The sequence below is a fragment of the Siphateles boraxobius genome, unplaced genomic scaffold (assembly GCF_051911475.1).
Source record: "Siphateles boraxobius isolate OS27281-9 unplaced genomic scaffold, OSU_SipBor_1 77, whole genome shotgun sequence".
NCBI classification, from domain to species: domain Eukaryota; kingdom Metazoa; phylum Chordata; class Actinopteri; order Cypriniformes; family Leuciscidae; genus Siphateles; species Siphateles boraxobius.
In genome coordinates this window covers 3118505-3137500 of record NW_027509205.1, presented here as the reverse complement: position 1 = coordinate 3137500, position 18996 = coordinate 3118505, and the positions used below count along the sequence as shown (strand labels likewise).

Below are 18996 nucleotides of genomic sequence, written 5' to 3'. Positions count from 1 at the left end.
CATAAATATTCTAAAACAATCGTTTTTATTCTCTTAAAAGCCCAGTTTGGTAATGACATTACTTGCAATTTATACCACATCTTTGATAACATTAAACTGTTGTTGTGGAAATTTTAATAGTCATTGATCCCAAACAGGTATCATAAGAGAAAGAACCTATTCAATGTATAAAAGTATATGTGTGTACGTGCTTGTGCGTGACTTTTCAGGAACATATGGGACAGGACCTCCTTAGGGATGGTCAGTTTTGGCCAGTTTATTTCAGTACCAGTTTGTGTCTTTAAGTAGAAACTGAACAGCAGTAAGGACCTTATCTGAGTGGGTGAAAGGTACAGCGGGTGAGGAGGAACCTTGAAAACAGTATAAAGGCTCTCTCATATCTTCCTGTTGTGTGTCACTCTCTTGCACAGCGTAACTTCTGTGTACTAGACTGAACCTATTCTTGCAAGAATAAATACTTATCATTTTATTAATTTGACTCTGAGTGTCTCTTACGCAGTGATGATGTTTAACAGAATTTTTGCCACAACACTGTTTACAGTTAAAATTTTCCCTTTCAAACTTAAAAATCTATTTCTCCAAAAAATCAATCTTCTTTCCATTTCTCCCAATGTCTCTTCCCACATATTATCAATAGCTTCCTTCTCATTTTTTGCTACAATTGCCCCTAAAATCTTCATCTCTTGTACTTCCTTAAATTTAAAAACATCTGTTAAACTCTCTGTCCTTCCAAACTTCATATATATTGTTTTTTCCTCATTTATTTTTGCCCCTGAGCCTTCGCAATAACATTTTATTTTTCTCATCACTTCTTTTATGCTTTCCCTATTTTCCACCACAACTGTCGTATCATCTGCATATTGAAAAATTGGAGTTAATTCTTTTCTTCCTTCAAATTGTATCCCTTTTATCTCTTTGTCTCTATTTATTAAAAGCCCTAAAGGTTCTGCCACCAAAGAATATAACTGTGCGGACAGTGGACATCCTTGTCTGATTGATCTTAAAACTTTAAAAGGTTGCGTTAAAAAACCATTACATTTTACTTTTGTTAAAATATCACTGTATAAAACTGAAATCCATTTGATAAAATTCTCTCCAAACCCAAATTGTTTTAAAATTCCCATTAAAAACCCTCGTTCCACTCTGTCAAAAGCCTTCTCAAAGTCCATACTTATTACATATGCGCTCTTTCCTTTTTCTTTTATATATCCCACTATATCTCTTATACTGCTTGTGATATCCGCAATGTCCCTCCCCTTAACTCCGTAAGCCTGGTTAGTTTCAATTATATCCGGCATTATCTCTTTTAATCTGTTTGCTAAAACTTTGGCTAAAATTTTTAAATCTGTGTTTAACATTGTGATAGGCCTATAATTCTTCAATTCCGTTTTGTCTCCTTTTCTCTTATAAATGATTTTCATTAATCCCAGTCCCATTCTTGGGTGTACTCTTTCTTTTTTAAAAATTTCTCCATAGATTTCTTTTAAAATTATGCTCATTTCTTCCTTAAAAATCTTATAAAACTCATTTCCAATTCCATCTATTCCTGGGCTTTTCTTTACTCCTAACTGATTTATGGCCTGTATAATTTCTTCTGTTGTTATTTCTCTTTCACAAACCCCCTTATCTGTCTCACTGACTTTTTTTGTTATCTGTTTAATTAAAAAATCCTTTTTTCTTCATCTCCTCCTTCTGATTTAAAAAGTTCTTCATAAAACTGGCTTATTTCTTTCAAAATCCCTTCTGTGTTTAAAACCGCTTGTCCTTCTTTATTCTTAATTTCCTTAATTATTTCTGCCCTCCCCTTGCTTTTCTCAAGATTAAAAAAGAATTTGTTACATTTTTCCCCTTGCACCGTACATTTTGCTTTACTTCTTAACATCGCCCCCTTGTATTTCTTCTCTTCTATTTTCTTCAATTTGTCCTCCACTTCAAGTACTCTTTGCACGTTTACTTCATTTTTGTTTAACTCTTTTCTTAGCGTTTCTCTTATTTCTTCCTCCTCTGTTCTTTTCACCTTTTGTAACAACTTACAGTAGTTTATTGTGTATTTCTTAATTTCATATTTCATGTTTTCCCACCATTGTCTTTTATCTTCTATGTACATCAAGTCTTTTTTTCCTTCATCTAAAATGTTTTCTATCCCTTTTTTAAAATGCTCTTCCTTTAAGACATCAGTGTTTAAAATCCAAACCCCTGGTCCCTTCCTTTCTCTTTTAAAATCTAGTCTCATTAATACCATTTTGTGATCACTTAAAGTGGTTTCTTTATAAAAAATCCCATCAATAAAATGTTCTAAATTCCTGGTGTTTAAAAAGTAATCTATTCTGGTTTGACACATAAAATTCCCCACCAGCTGCCTTCTTGTAAATTCCTTCTTTTTTTCATTCCTCTCCCTCCACACGTCCATCATATTTTTTCCTCCCATCAATAACTTTAACTCTTTTCTACCCACATCCGACTTAAAAATCATTCCATTCACCATGTCCATTTTACTAAAAACAGTGTTAAAATCTCCCCCAATTATTACCTTCTTCCATTCTTTCATTACTCTAGATATATCATTAAAATACATTTTCTTTTCCATTTGGTCATTTGGAGCATGTACGTTTATCAAAATAAAATCTTCTTCTCCTATCTTAATTTCTACAGCCATGCATTTCCCTTTTATGTCCTTATATATCAATTTTGCCTTAATACCTCTGTCTTTTCTTATTAACACTGCCACTCCACCTCCTTTCCCTTCTTTATTATTAAAAAATAATTCCCCTTCCCATTTTCTTTTAAAATCCTCCATTGTATTATCTTTCCAGTTTGTCTCTTGCAATAAAATTATATCCTCTTCTTTGCACATTTCCTTCACTTTTTCAAATTTCACACAGTTCATTAACCCTCTTGCATTAAAAGTCACAATACTCAGCACAATAAAATAAAAGATAAAAAAATTAAAAATCCCCATTCTTTCAGTTCATTTCCTCTCCTTCCTTTACATTTTCTCCACAGTCCTGTTTCTCATCACTTTTTTCAAAAGAAACTTTTTTCCTTGCTTTATCTAAATTTGGAATTACCTTACTTGTCCTTCTTCTTTTACTTGTTATTCCCTTTGTACCACCGTCGTCCATGTTTTCACTTCCTTTGTCCCTTTTTTCTTTCTCCGTGACTTGATCTTGCTCCTCTATCTTTTCCAGTTCAGTTTGCAAAGTCCCAGTTACTTCCATTCGTTCCTCCGTTTCCTCATTGTCTATCGTTAGTCCACTCCGTTCCGTTATGCCCTCAACATCCGCGCTTACAATCTCCTCTCTTGGCGTTCCTTCCATGCCCTCGCTTTGCTTCTCTTCTCTGTCTGCCTCATGCATCTGCCCGCTCATCAGTTCTTCCTCCTGTTGTTGGTCTCCGTCGTCGCACTCACACCTGCTCAACACAAGCTTGCAGCCCAGGCACCTCTCCGCTTTGCAGTCCCTCGCGAAGTGGCCCTTTTCCTCGCATTTAAAGCATTTGAATTCCGGACAGTCCTTCATCATATGTTCAGTGCTCATACACAACCTGCAGGTTCTCATCTGCTGGCTATGTATCACTCTGAAATACTGAGGACCCTCTTCCGTTTCCACTTTCATGCTGTAGGGCAAAGAATGCACTTCTTTCGGGAAGCGTACTCTCATGTACCTGGTTCCATCCTCTATGCTGGTGCCTGTGTACAATCTTCTTTTAATCTGTGAAATGGGAGTTACCCCCCATCCTTCCAGCTTTTGCAGGATTACGTCATCCTCCAGATAAGCAGGCAGATGCATGAAAGAGACAACCAAGTCCTTATTATTCAATTTTTTAATTTCACACATCTTTCCTTTTATTATCAGTCCATCATCCAGCTTCTCAATATCTTCCTCTTTCTCAAATGTAATTTCATATTCCTTCATCATTTTTGGTCTTATCGCTAGTATATTCGTCACATCCACCTTCTCCGTCAATGCTTTTATAATATCCTCCGCCTTCCCGTCCTGTACCTCCATCAAATCAATCACAATCGTTGCGTCCTTCGTGTAGTTTCTTCTGTTTCTCTTTTCAGGGTAATCCTTTTCTCGTTGTCCTTTGTCCAGTCCATTTTCCTTTCTCCGACGTGTTTCTCGTGCCAAGTCCTTATCCATAGCCGTTTGTCCGTCCATTTCTCCAAAAAAAAAAAACTCAATCCCTCCCAATCAGCTAAGCTGTTGGGAGGACAAATACAAAAACTAATACGAAAAACTTAAACAAAAACACTTATTTAACATACACAAAACCGCAAAACAAAACACAAAACTTTTGGGTGAACCTCTTCCACCCCACTGAGACCAAACACTTCATGGAACGTACCAATCGGGCGTGCCCAAGGTGGTATGGCCGTAAGCGAAAACTGCTGCCAAAATTGGGCTATTTAAAAGGTTAGACCATTAGTGAAGAAAACTAAGAACAACTTTTGAAAAAACTCAAACTCTTTCATGCTTTCTGAAGAATCTCAGAGACTTTTTAAGGCTTTTTGAAGAAGCTCAGGGACTCTTTTTTTTTTTTTCTTAAAAAAGCTTACAACACCTAGTATTCCCATGCGGCCTCCCATCCAAGTACTAACCAGGCCTTATTTAAAAGCTTAGACCATTAGTGAAGAAGACTAAGAAGAACTTTTGAAAAAACTCAAACTCTTTCATGCTTTCTGAAGAATCTCAGAGACTTTTTAAGGCTTTTTGAAGCTCAGGCACTCTTTTTTTTTTTTTTTTTTTTTTTAAAGCTTACAGCACCTGGTATTCCCAGGCGGTCTCCCATCCTAGTACTAACCAGGCCCGACCCTGCTTAGCTTCCGAGATCAGACGAGATCGGGCGTGCCCAAGGTGGTATGGCCGTAAGCGAAAACTGTTGCCAAAATTGGGCTATTTAAAAGGTTAGACCATTAGTGAAGAAAGCTAAGAACAACTTTTGAAAAAACTCAAACTCTTTCATGCTTTCTGAAGAATCTCAGAGACTTTTTAAGGCTTTTTGAAGAAGCTCAGGGACTCTTTTTTTTTTTCTTAAAAAAGCTTACAACACCCAGTATTCCCATGCGGCCTCCCATCCAAGTACTAACCAGGCCTTATTTAAAAGCTTAGACCATTAGTGAAGAAGACTAAGAAGAACTTTTGAAAAAACTCAAACTCTTTCATGCTTTCTGAAGAATCTCAGAGACTTTTTAAGGCTTTTTGAAGCTCAGGCACTCTTTTTTTTTTTTTTAAAAGCTTACAGCACCTGGTATTCCCAGGCGGTCTCCCATCCAAGTACTAACCAGGCCCGACCCTGCTTAGCTTCCGAGATCAGACGAGATCGGGCGTGCCCAAGGTGGTATGGCCGTAAGCGAAAACTGCTGCCAAAATTGGGCTATTTAAAAGGTTAGACCATTAGTGAAGAAAACTAACAACTTTTGAAAAAACTCAAACTCTTTCATGCTTTCTGAAGAATCTCAGAGACTTTTTAAGGCTTTTTGAAGAAGCTCAGGGACTCTTTTTTTTTTTTCTTAAAAAAGCTTACAACACCTAGTATTCCCATGCGGCCTCCCATCCAAGTACTAACCAGGCCTTATTTAAAAGCTTAGACCATTAGTGAAGAAGACTAAGAAGAACTTTTGAAAAAACTCAAACTCTTTCATGCTTTCTGAAGAATCTCAGAGACTTTTTAAGGCTTTTTGAAGCTCAGGCAAGTAGTATTACGATTCACCTTATGTCAAAATGATTTATGACCCTATGATTGACAGGTGGGCGGGGCTAACCTTTGACCTTCCGGAGGATGTTCCGGAGGTCCTTTGATGTAGGGGATTAACCTTTGACCTTCCGGAGGGGTTGTTCCGGAGGTCCGTTAATGTAGGGATTAACCTTTGACCTATCGATCGATCAAGTTGACAGTTGTCTTTACCCTATTGACCTTTGTATGATATATGAAGTTGCCAGTTGTCTTTGCCAGTTGTCTTTGCCCCATTGATTTTGACCTATTGACCCCGGGGGGAAATAACTTCTTGGTGTGGGAAATCCCCTCCGTGTCGGGGTGAGAAAATAATTTTTCTAATGTCGCATATAGATTAGAATAGATTAGAATTACAAAAGTAAAATCATCTTACCGTTTCACTATGGTGAAAAATTGGATTAAAGTTGACAGTCTCCGCACTGTGTGTGTGCGTCTGTCTGTGAGTGTGTGCGTGTCATCCGATATCCTGGCATTCCTGAGCACGCTATATAAATGGGGATAGTGAGAAAATATCTCCCAGTAACTAAAGTTGAAACACATTCTGTTCTTTAAAAAGTATATAAATGAAATGGTTAATACAATATCTTTTCAAAACAAAAATAAATATCTTACTAAAAATCTACTGAAGCAGTCATTTCAGATTAAATAAGTTTAAAGTTTTTAAACACTCTGTGTTTTGACACTCTGTGATTCAGAGTGGTGGAGGAGTGTGTGTGTGTGTGTGTGTGTGTGTGTGTGTTTGTGTGTGTGTGTGTGTGTGTGTGTGTGTGTGTGTGTGTGTGTGTGTGTGTGTGTGTGTGTGTGTGTGTGTGTGTGTGATGACACCCTCCCTCCCCTCAGTCTCTCAAACACCAGCGCATGACAGGCATGGTCTCCGCGCTAAGTGTGTGCGTCTGTCTGTGAGTGAGACACCACCCTATTCCTGCACCCCCTGCTGGGGGGGTGAAAGTGAGAAAATATCTCCCAGTAACTAAAGTTGAAACACATTCTGTTCTTTAAAAGTATATGAATGAAATATTTATAAAATTTACATTTAGTCATTTACAAATATAATATTTTCACACTAACTAAAGTTGAAAACGTTCTGTTCTTTACAAGTATATATGAAACGGTTATAACATTTACATTTAGTCATTTACAAATATATTATCTTCACCCTAAATAGAGTTGAAATACATTCTATTCTTTAAAAGTATATAAATAAAATGCTTGCATCATTCATTGTAAATAAATAATATTCCAATTATAGCAGTCCAAAAATAAAAATCATCTTCCATTTAGACTGTTGAAGAAGCTATACAGTATGAACGGATGATCAGAAATAAAATCATAACGTATTTCATGCAGTTTACGAACCGATGACAAAAATAAAAATCAGCTTACCGTTTCAGAGTACTGAAGAATTGGATTAAAGTTGACACTCAAAGCGCTAAGTGTGTGTGTGTGTGCTTGCAACACTGGGAGATGTATCCATGGACCGTCTTTAGCACCTGTTGTTTTCACGATTCATACTAATTTATGGTCGCGAGCATATCCTGAAAAACAACAACTGTATAGAAAGGAGTCAAAGGAGCCGGTACCGCTGTACGTGCCACTTCACCCTACCGATACGCTTTCCAATAAAAAAAAATCGTATCTCAAGAGAGGAGTGTCTCTTTTGTGACAGTTTTGACCTTCTATCCGTGAAATACGGCGACAAATGTTGGATAGATCTCTGAGAACGACCTCTCTGTGAACTCGCCTGTACCATTCATAGAACACGCGCGCCATCTAGCGGACACACATAGTTATATCTTTCCCATACATTTTCACTGCATCTCAGAATGTATATATATATATATATATAGATAACGGCTCGAACCCTGGCAAACCATATCTTGTCCAAACTTCAAGACTGCACAGCTCAACTCATCAACATGCAAAACAGTGAGTATTTTCTCTTTGTAATTCTTTTATGCTATGGTGTTTTAAAGATTGTTTTTTCACATAGGGTGTGAAACAATAGATGTGAATTTTTAAATATGTAAAATTATATTAATAAAGTATGATTTTTAAAAATATCTGGGTACAGATATTAAGTATCATAAACTATGATTTTAAAAATATCAGTCTGCATATGTACATTTTAAAAAATCACATCAGTCTTTATTTCCATGCTTATGGGGTTATGCTACGGTGATTTAAATATTGTTTTCACATGGTGAAAAACAGTAGATATGATTTTTAAATAAGTAAGATTATATTCATAAAAGTTTGAAATTTAAAAATATGGAACATTGGTGTTTTTTGTTTTGTTTTTTAAATCACACCAGTCTGCATACCCATGCTTATGGGGTTATGCTACGGTGATTTAAATATTGTTTTCACATAGGGTGAAAAACAGTAGATATGATTTTTAATAATATGCAACATCACATTCATTTATCATAAAGTTTGATTTTTAAAATATGGACCATTGGTGATTTTAAACCAAATCAGTCTGCATATCCATGCTTATGTGTATTAATATGGATTATCATCGGATGTACTGCTTATGTGAAACTTTTTATGTGAAAAAGCTTTTATTATGAAAATCATGGATCAGCCGTCGGCTTACCGCAACATACTTCACTCTTCTACGAATGGTATTTGTGTGTTATAATGCAGCGCTATCTTTTAATGTGAAAAGACGGTGATATATACAGCGTTATAATTTAGTAAACCGATCTTTCGGATAGCTAACCATGCGGCATGGTGATAGAACATGTGTGTTGGTTAGCATCTCGTGCTACGCTGCTAACGGGTCTCACACATTGTTATGGGCGCTATGTCATTTTGCTTTTGTCTGTATATGTTTCAGAAAAACATTGCTGATGCTTCTGACGGTATACTGGTATATATTTTACCATATAATCATCGTTTTAAACACTTTCTGAAGCGTCACATTCAGGTATGGAATGGATATGGTTGGCCATGAGTTCAAACAACATCCAGTTCACAGACAAATAGCGCCCCACAGTCCCGGAGTTCAAACAACATCCAGTTCACAGACAAATAGCACGCCCACCAGTCCCGGAGTTCAAACAACATCCAGTTCACAGGCAAATAGCGCCCCCACCAGTCCCGGAGTTCAAACAACATCCAGTTCACAGGCAAATAGCCCCCCCACCAGTCCCGGAGTTCAAACAACATCCAGTTCACAGGCAAATAGCGCCCCCACCAGTCCCGGAGTTCAAACAACATCCAGTTCACAGGCAAATAGCGCCCCCACCAGTCCCGGAGTTCAAACAACATCCAGTTCACAGGCAAATAGCGCCCCCACCAGTCCCGGAGTTCAAACAACATCCAGTTCACAGGCAAATAGACCCCCCTACTGCCCCCCTACTGAAATGATATACAATGCACTCCTTACTGTGATAGGTCATCCTATGGTTGGAGATGATTTTGTTTAGAGCAATTTGTTTTAATCTAGCTATTTAAATGCTGATGTGATGTATTTAAATTTTCCAAGTTGTATGATTCATAAATTATAGGTGTGTGTGTGTGTGTGTGTGTGTGTGCGCGTCATCAACCATATAAAACGGCCCCACCAGGCGGCTTCAAATCATAATATGTTTTTTCCCCCTCAGATTCAAACGTCGAGCGGAACGCCTTTGATGCCATTAATTCATGTGAGAACTTATTTTCTATTCTTTATAAATGAAATGTACCAATTTTTATGCGTCTTTATTTATTAATTTTAATTTATTTTAAGTTTTACTTATTTTTAATTCGTAGTGGCTACGCATGGGTTTGATGGAGACAGCACTGCCAATGGTAAGAACAAGATCCACCTTCAACGTAATGTTTTACGTTTAAGGAAATCTAACGTTTTATTTATTTATTTTATAGATTTCATCCAATTCGTCACACAGCCTGGATTCCCGGTGGTCGACCTTACTGAAGACGAGAATGAACAAGACACCATCGTCGTAACAGATAGGTGAGACATAGTCGGAGATCAAATAGTTCCTACCCCCACAGCTTTAGACCAACCAAAGAAAAAGACTAGAAAAACGAATTATTCTGTACCCCCATTTAGTCCTGAGCTATTTAATGGTGAGGCTATCTACATGTATTAACATTTAAACTCAAATTTGTCATACCATTATGATTGATTGTTATATTTCCATACACCAGGTTCGGATAGAATCCATGATGATGATGATGACGATGTGACTGACTGGGGTGTGGCTCAACTCCACGCTTGGGATCAGAGCTCTTGGACGAGCGAGCGTGGCGAAGCGTCGAACGCCGGTCAGACGCCATTTCATTTTCACCAATCGTCGGAAGAGATCGATGTTGAAGAAGTAGCGCTGACCCCTCAACCAGTCGATGAACCATCCAACGATAAGCCTCTGATTCGCCAGCTCATTAATTCAATAGATGCATTTCGCAGTGAGTTTCGTGAGGCGAATGCGGATATAAACAGGAAAATTGATGCAAATTCTGCAAGGCAGGAAGAAAACCGTAGCAGAATAGATGCCTTACGTAACGAGCTACGATCCTTTCAGCCAGAGATACATAGCAGATTCGATGTTCAGGATCGTTTTTTTCAGAATGTGAGCGATGAAATATTTCACCGCATCCATATTATCCGATTAATCATGGATGAGGATTCTGATATAAACGAGCATATGTCAACGCAACACCATAGTGAAATACTGCTCAGGCTTCGTCTTCTCCATACCCTCATAGATGAGATGTCTGCTACAATTAATAGTTTACTCACGATCCATTTTGTACCGCGTTAGATCATGTATTGATTGTTATATACACTCTTTGATTTTATACTCTTTGTATACTCTTTGATTTATATTCCTTTTATATACTCTTATTATATTACATGTATACACTATGCTATTTTATCTATGCTCTATGATTTTGTAATATCTCACGTTTTATACTCTGTGATTGTTTTATACTCTGTGATGTTAGTCTGAATTTCAAAAATGGATGGATCAAAATACTTCTTTACAGACGCTCGTCAATCAGACCAATCTGACACAGAACTGTCTCCGGATGAGCTTGAAACGATAAGTATGCTTCCAGATTCTTTAGAACAGTATCTTAATGTAGAATCGTCACACCAATCTGCTGATTTGGATCTTTTTGAATTAGCCGTAAATCCAAATATGAATCTCTATGACCCACCCATACAACACGGTGCAGGGTTAAATACCGCCGAACCACCCCCAGATCCTGACGACGATAGTGTAGAACATCCTACCGACAATGATAATACTTTCCGCGAAGGTGATCCTCCTACACATGAGCGATTAAGTCCCCTCGACATTGATGCGTTGATTCGCCGGGGTGGGTTCGTTAACGGATATCACGTTTTACCACGACCTCGTTTCAATAGCGTATCGTTGAGAAGGAGCATGAATCTGAGAGTCATCAACTCTGCAGATCTGGCCGATTATCATCGTTACTTACACGACACACTGAGCGGGATTGTTACTTTTGCTAGAGATTTTGGTGGGGACGTACCCGTGATCAATTTGACCGTGTCAGCCTCCAGTCTCCAAATACCCATCAACGCTGTTTTAACCGATGGAAATAATTATGACCCCAATTTGCTTTACGACCAAATTGAAAAAGTTTTACAGAGCAGCGATCAGTTATTATCGGACCAGGCCGTTGAGATAGAAGCTACCGTTGTTATGAACAGGCAAGGAGGTGGCCGACGTAAACTTATGGATCTAGCCATTGCTGAGGTGATCAAGAGAAAAAAAAACAGTTTATTTTGCCCCACAAATATTTCGAATAATTTGTGTTTCTCCATTTGTCTCGCCCGTTTTCTTAACCCACAACACCCCGAGACCGAGTTAGAAAAACTGGCTACCACCATCCAAAACAGTGCAGGCTTCTCAATCCAAGATCCAATCGCTTTTAGCGACATAGCCTCATTTGAACGAGCTCTAGGCATTAAAATTGTTGTATTTCACAGATCTAACGCAGGTGTCTTAGAAACGTACAAAACTTGTGATGAACCCCATCCGAAAACGGTGTTCCTCTATCACCATAACAATCATTACTACATGATAACGAGTTTGACAGGGTTCATCGGTTCGGAATACGTATGCGAATTTTGTTACAAAAGTTACACCAGTCGCAGAAACCATCGATGCAAACACGTCTGTAACGTATGCTTCGACTCAGAATGTTACACCTACCCTAAAACGATCATACACTGTCTAGATTGCATGCGTTACTGTAAATCGAGCTATTGCTTCGAAATGCATTAAAAAAACCCACCTCCGGGTCACGAAAACCCCGCCTGTGATCTTATAAAATACTGTAAACTATGCAACAAACGTTACGATGTTAAACCGGGAAACAAGAAAACCAAACACATATGCGCTCCGGACAAATGCGTACATTGTCGCGAAATTCTGGTGGAGGAGGGAGAACACCAATGCTTCATACAGCCCCTAGCGCCTAAGGAGTTTTGCGAAAAATACATTTTCTACGATTTTGAAACGCGTTATGAAAATGGGAGGCACGTGGCTAATTTTGTTTGCGCGATCACGTTCCAAGGGGAGAAATTTGTAGCTTGCGGTACAGACTGTATAGCTAAGCTAATCAAGCGCTTCAGACAGCCACGATATGAAGGCTGCTGCTTCATTGCTCATTACGCCTCCAGATTTGACTCCTTTCTCATTCTGGAGTATTTCTGCAAAGCTGGGATTGCCATCGAGGTTATCATGCAGGGATGTAAATGAATCCTTATGTATGATGAAACGTTTGCGCAGCGATACCTCGACAGTTATTCATTTTTCCCGTTTGCCCTAGCCAAAATGCCAGCTGCGTTAGACTTGACGACGACTGAAAAAGGCTACTTTCCACATCTTTTCAACAGAGTGGAAAATGCGAAGTATTTCGGACCTTACCCCGACAAAAAGTTTTACAACTACGATAACATGTCGGATAAAGACCAACAAAAGTTCGATGCCTGGTACAGCACGGTTGAGGGTAAGTTCTTTGACTTTAAGAAATAACTGTACGAGTACGGGGTTAACGACGTTGTGTTATTACGCGAAGGTTGTATGAAATATCGCCAGTCGTTCATCGAATGCACCAAACTTGACCCTTTCAGTTTTACGACGATCGCTAGTTGTGCGATGGGGATCTTCAAAACACATTTCCTTAAGAAAAATACGCTGGCTCTCACGCATAACAAAGCGTACATCCGACAGAGCAAATGCTATTCATCTGGTTCAATAGAATGGCAGGAGTATGTCAAAAAGACTCGAAACGTCGACCTACACCACGCCTTGAACCATGGCGAAGTATCCTTCGGTAAGTACTTTTTAGACGGTTACTACGAACAGAATGGGTTGAGGTTTGGCTTAGAATACAATGGTTGTGTACACCATGGACACTGCTGTGGCTTTGAACCCCATCAGATACACCCCTTGTCGCGAGTACCTTACGGGGTTCTCAGGAGACAGTTTGACGATAAGGTCGAAATTCTGCAGAACGCGTACGGTTTGCAAATCGAGGTTCTTTGGGAATGCGAATGGAGCAAAATGAAAAAGACCGATCCCTTTGTGATAGAATTTATGGCCAATTATTCGGGCCCCGAGAGATTGAAACCGCGAGACGCTCTGTTTGGTGGTCGAACTAACGCTTATAAACTCTATCACAAGGTGACCGAAGATGAAAAAATAAGGTATCTCGATTTCACCAGCCTCTACCCCTTTTGCCAGGCTAGGAAAAGCTATCCGATCGATCATCCACAAATCATTTTCAAAGATTTTGAACCGATTGAAAATTATTTCGGTCTTATCAAAGCGACCGTGTACCCTCCCCGCAAATTACTGCACCCAGTTCTCCCTTACAGATGCGAAGGAAAACTCATGTTCCCATTATGTAGAACCTGCGCTCACGAGCAAAACCAGACCTCAACCTGTACCCACACGGATCAGGAAAGATCGCTGTCGGGCTGTTGGGTCAGCATCGAGCTTTTAAAAGCCGTCGAGAAGGGTTATGTGGTAGCCAAGATAGACGAGGTTTGGCATTTTCCTCAGCGGTCAGACACGTTGTTTGGCGATTATGTCAAAACGTTTCTGCGTTTGAAGCAACAAGCGTCAGGGTACCCGTCGAACGTGGTCACGGACGCTGAGAAAGAGACTTACATTCGCGAGTATTTTGAAAAAGAAGGGGTTCAACTCGACCCCGAAAAGATCAAGTACAACGCCGCCCAGAGGGCAATCACGAAATTGATTCTCAATTCGCTTTGGGGTCGGTTCTCGTTAAGACAAAACCTGCCTCAAACGACCCTGGTGAACGACGCCGAAGATTTCACCAGAATCGTTTTTGGTAATACCGACACACTGACCTATTTCACATTCGTCTCGGACGATGTAGCTCTCGTTCAGCATAAACCTGACAAAGACGATGTTTGTAAGGCGCACGACGTTAACGTGTTTCTAGGAGCGTTTACAACGGCTCACGCCCGACTGGAATTGTACGAATTGATGGACAGACTCGGCGACCGGCTTCTGTACTCAGATACGGACTCCGTCGTCTTTGTGTCCAGGGAGGGAGACTGGGAACCGCCTCTAGGGGATCATTTGGGGGAGCTGACAAGCGAGCTAGACGACGGTGACTTCATAACGTGTTTTTGCGCGAGCGGGCCTAAATCTTATGGGTACAAGACGGCCAAAGGTAAGACGTGCATGAAAGCTAAGGGTATAACATTGAATGCAAAAAACTCCCGAGCCATCTGTCTGGAATCCCTGATTGGTCTGGTTGACGGTTATGTGACGTCGCAGGATAGCGCCAAACACATCCTGGCTCACACCGAAAATATTGTGAGGAATAAAAAGACTCTCACATTGCACAACAAATCAGTCGTTAAAAAGTTCAAGGTGGTGTATAATAAACGCAGACTTTTGCCCGATTTCACCACTCTTCCTTATGGCTACTGATCAGGTGATGCACAGAGGGTCTCAGGTTGTTTCCGATTTTGATTTCAGACTTCAACATCCATTTAGTTGTGTTATAAGTGGGCCGTCCAATTCTGGAAAGTCTTATTTTGTAAAACTTTTGTTGGAAAAGGGTTTGACTATAATCTCCAAGAAAATTGAAAACATTGTATGGTTGTATGATTGCTGGCAGCCTTTGTACGACGATGTACTGAAATTGTACGACATTAAATTTGTGCATGGAATACCCGAGAGTCTGAATGATGATGATTTACTCCCTGTTCATAAAACAAATCTTCTCATCGTGGATGATTTGATGCAGCAAGCTAGCACCAACCTGGAACTCCAGCGCGTATTTACGCAATATTGTCACCATCGGAATCTCGGCAGCATCTATATAGTGCAAAATTTATTTGCACAGGGTAAGTCCAGTCGAACCATCAGCTTAAATGCCAATTATATGATTTTGTTTAAAAACCCCAGGGACGTCAATCAGGTAGCGATGCTAGGACGACAAATGTACCCGGGAAACACAAAATACTTTATGGAATGTTATCACGACGCGGTCAACTGATCTTTCGGATACCTATTGATAGACTATAAAGCTAAAACTCCGGAGCAGTACCGTCTCAGAACAGGATTGCTGTCCGACCGTCAAGTGGTTTATATCCCGAAAAAAAGAAGAACGTGATAAATCGTCATGTCCGCCAGACTTTGTAAACATCTGCCGGTGTTAAAACTGCTACATAAAGCGTCTCCTAAACAACGACGTGTTATTTTACAATCGGTGTCCGACGAATTCATTTTATCGCTGTGCGAATTGGCGCTAAACATCCTCTACGGCACGATCCCGGTCAATCGCCAGCAGTACCAAAAACTGAAAAAGAGAAAAGCGGAAATCAAATTTGTGGCCGATAAAAAAATTGGCATAGCGGCCAAGAAACGAGTCATCAACCAAAAGGGCGGCTTCCTTTTACCTTAATTAAGCGTCGCCGTCCCGTTCTTGACAAGCTTGATAGCCAATCGATAGGATGGAGTACGCTGAGAAGATGTATTTAGTCCCGCAGCATCAGCTGGATAAGATGAAAACTGAGAATGTACGCGAGAACATTCAACAGACTGTGGAAAACGATTTGGACGGTGCCATAAGAAATATTTTACATCGCACCGATTTGAATCCGTACGAAAAAGCCAAACTTTACACCAATACCCTAAGCAGGTTTTTGACCATCGTTAGACAAGGGGATCGTGAGAGCGGGGTTTTAACCCTCTCGTTACCCCATAGTGACCCTGAGCCTAAAGATGCGCAAACGCCAGCCGCTCCCCGCACTGCTAATGTTGAAGACGGTGTTGCTGAGGGGGCTGTGGTGGATGAAGTGCTGAAGAATGTCCCTTCGAGAAGCGTGAAAAACAGTAGATACATATTAGACAAGATGTCTAAAGCTAAAGGACTAAGCGGGTGGAACGAATCGGGGGAGTTTGTGTTCAAGGGTAAAGTCGTACCAGGTTCACACATGGTTGATTTGTTAAAAAATGTGACGGGCCCCCAAAAGGTTCGGGATGACCGGAGACCTCTGGGATGGACGGAGTTTCTACAGGCTTTTGGCAAGTTAAACATTCCTTTTTCTACAGTGCCGAATCAACAGGTCAGGAGCGTGATTAAGTCTCTAAAGAGTAAACCCGCCACCCCCGCCACCACACCCGATGTTAGACCTTATAAAAAGGCACGGAAATATTCATGCTCCGAAAGACTCTGTATTTAAAATATCGACCGGTGATCCGAGGCAATGGTTGGAATTTTAACGAATGTATCTTACGATTAAATAAAGACGATAAAAAATAAAATGTTTTAAGATTTTTTATTTATAGATCAAACACGTTTGCACACAGGATGACATTTTATCATTACACACATGCGGTCTTAATCTCTTCACAAATAGGGATACCATTTTATCATTTTTAATATAATCGTCGGTGTATAGTTTCAACACACGGTCATAGTCACAACCTTTAGTTAAATGATATAGAAAAAACAAACAGTGCTCCCCACAGGTATTGGATGAATAATCCTGGACTTGTCTGTCGGAATATAATACTTGGGGGTGGTTGGTCGCTAGAAAGTGATCGATGCTGGTTGGGAAGCGGGTGCTGTTGGGTGGATTGCCAAAGCTGTCGAAAAAACAAGCGGGCCCCTCTTCGGGTAAATAAACGGCGATCCAATGCTCACCGGGTAGCCGAGCGGGGTCGGTGTTAATGATCCCCATCGCAGGTAAGGTCCTCACAGGTTTTTTGGGTAGTTGATCGCTCGGTAGAACCCCAAGAAAATGTGTTCTGCACGTCATTTTATCCACGATAGCTGTGAGTTGAAGCGTGTTCATCTCTCAATAGTAATCGATCAGCACCTGTCTGCGGTTAGACACTTCAATGAGAGAATCAAAAACGGCGTAAATGATTAAGTTAACGGTATTTGGCAGCGGTTGTCTGAAACGAGCTTTGACTCTGATATTTCTTGATGAGCGAAATGTGCTGGCCACACTCTTCATCCGGGGTGAGGTTAAACGCATAAAGCGTGTATCCGTTTATGAAATCGTTACTGTCGATACAGAGTGCGCGGTCTTTAAGGTGTCTACCGGTCGCCATCGAAAGCTGATAAAATTCACGCGCCGCCAGACCGGCTTCGAAATTAGGTTGTAGAGGTTTAGCGGGGAATTGCTGAGAGTCGACGTAGACGGCTAAGAACTCCAGATTGTAATGCTTGAACGCAAATGGATTTTTTGTGTAGGATCCGGTGAATGCATCGTTGTCGACCATGGCGATGATGATAGACTTTGGCAATGTTCCTAAAAACAGATTTTCTTGATTCAGAACACGAGACCCAGTAGGGATTGAGAACGTTTTTAGACAGACCCTGTCGACGGCGTACTTGGCCGTTGTTGACAGTAATGCCTGTGCGTGAGCCAGTCTCACCGGGGGTGATACAGACACTTTCTTGACAAATAGGGATGCCGCCGTTATATTTAATTTGTAAGCAATGTCGTCGCCCCTCATCAGGCAGAATTCATCTTTTGCTCGAATAAATCGCAACTTAACATCCACCCCATTCAGTAAAAGTTTCTCCTGGAAGAATATATCGGCGTGTATGGGGGTAAACAGTTCAACCTCCCTGCTCCGGCTGGTATAGGTCGCCCTCTTTGTCAGTCCCGCGTTATTGCCAGGGGGGTCATGCACATCCATCTGACCCGCCGAATCTTTGTGAAACAACGATGTGGAGAACAGAGATTCCAACGTATCCTTACCGTAGTTGAGCAGACTCTCTATGATACAGCGATAAGGATAGGTGCTTGAGCTTTGAGATATCAGGCGATCACCCAGGGTTATGTCGACTTGCGAAAATATTGTAGCGCCCGGGTAGTTAATGAGTCCAACCTTAGCCGGATGCGGGATATCGTCTCCGTCAGGCTGCGTGATTTTCACCCGTAGATAGAGCATGGTGTTATTGAGATCCATATAATCATCCCCGTTTCCCGCGATAAAAAACTCTATCGGGGCAGAGGCCGAAAGGGCCGATAACGGAGCTACTTCTAAATAGCTGTTTTTCTCGATGATGGTCTGTGTCAGAGGTACCGTAAATAAGTCCAGCTCGGACTTGATGCACTCTCCCGACATACGATGCAGTAACGCCATGTTAGAATATGGTTTTTACCCCTCTCTTGACCGACGCGTTTCGCCTAACAGTCTTCTTACGCTTTCTACGTACGAGTGAGCGTTTGTTTGATACATGTGTTGTTTTCTTCCTTTTCACCCCCGATTGACCACGCCTTCTCACACCGGGAGGTTTGGACGTTCTCTTACGTGCCATGACCATCAGACCAGATCCGCCTTGAGCTTTAGCATCATTGTCGTGGGAACGCATCAATACATTTGAGAAGACGTCGGATACTATATTTTTAGCAGCCGATTTTAGGTGGGGCTTTGCAATGCTGAAGCCTCTTTTTAACAGAGGTACGGCCATCCTGAACAGACCTCTAAAAATACCCCCTAAGCCGCTACCATACATAACCCCTCCCCCGGCATAACCCGGTAAAGCTCCCCCGGCTTGGTTTTGATAGTAGGCGACATAGTCCGGACTCTCTCTAGGTCTATAATGATAATTAATTTTTTGGTTTAAAGTGTAGTTTTACGATGACTTTCCCGTAAGTGAAGGGTACCGGTTTGTTTTGATCGTCCTTAACCTCTATGGTGATGTCAGTGATGTGATCCTTGGCGATCGATGCGTAATGCGGCTTGTCGTATCTAGCAATGACCG

At 40.7% G+C, this 18996-nt stretch overlaps 1 protein-coding gene and 2 non-coding genes across 3 annotated transcripts; all 3 read right to left on the bottom strand.

Moving 5' to 3' along the window:
* Positions 1-4754: 4754 nt before the first annotated feature.
* LOC143727567 (5S ribosomal RNA) lies at positions 4755-4873 on the bottom strand. Its single transcript, XR_013199558.1, has one exon. It is a non-coding gene; the product is annotated as a 5S ribosomal RNA (ribosomal RNA).
* A 362-nt stretch (positions 4874-5235) lies between these two features.
* Positions 5236-5354, bottom strand: LOC143726201 (5S ribosomal RNA). Its single transcript, XR_013198455.1, has one exon. It is a non-coding gene; the product is annotated as a 5S ribosomal RNA (ribosomal RNA).
* Positions 5355-17147: 11793 nt separating this feature from the next.
* On the bottom strand, positions 17148-18374 carry LOC143726062 (uncharacterized protein F54H12.2-like). Its single transcript, XM_077219047.1, has one exon. The coding sequence runs from the start codon at positions 18372-18374 to the stop codon at positions 17148-17150; it is 1227 nt and encodes a 408-aa protein (XP_077075162.1).
* Positions 18375-18996: the final 622 nt, after the last annotated feature.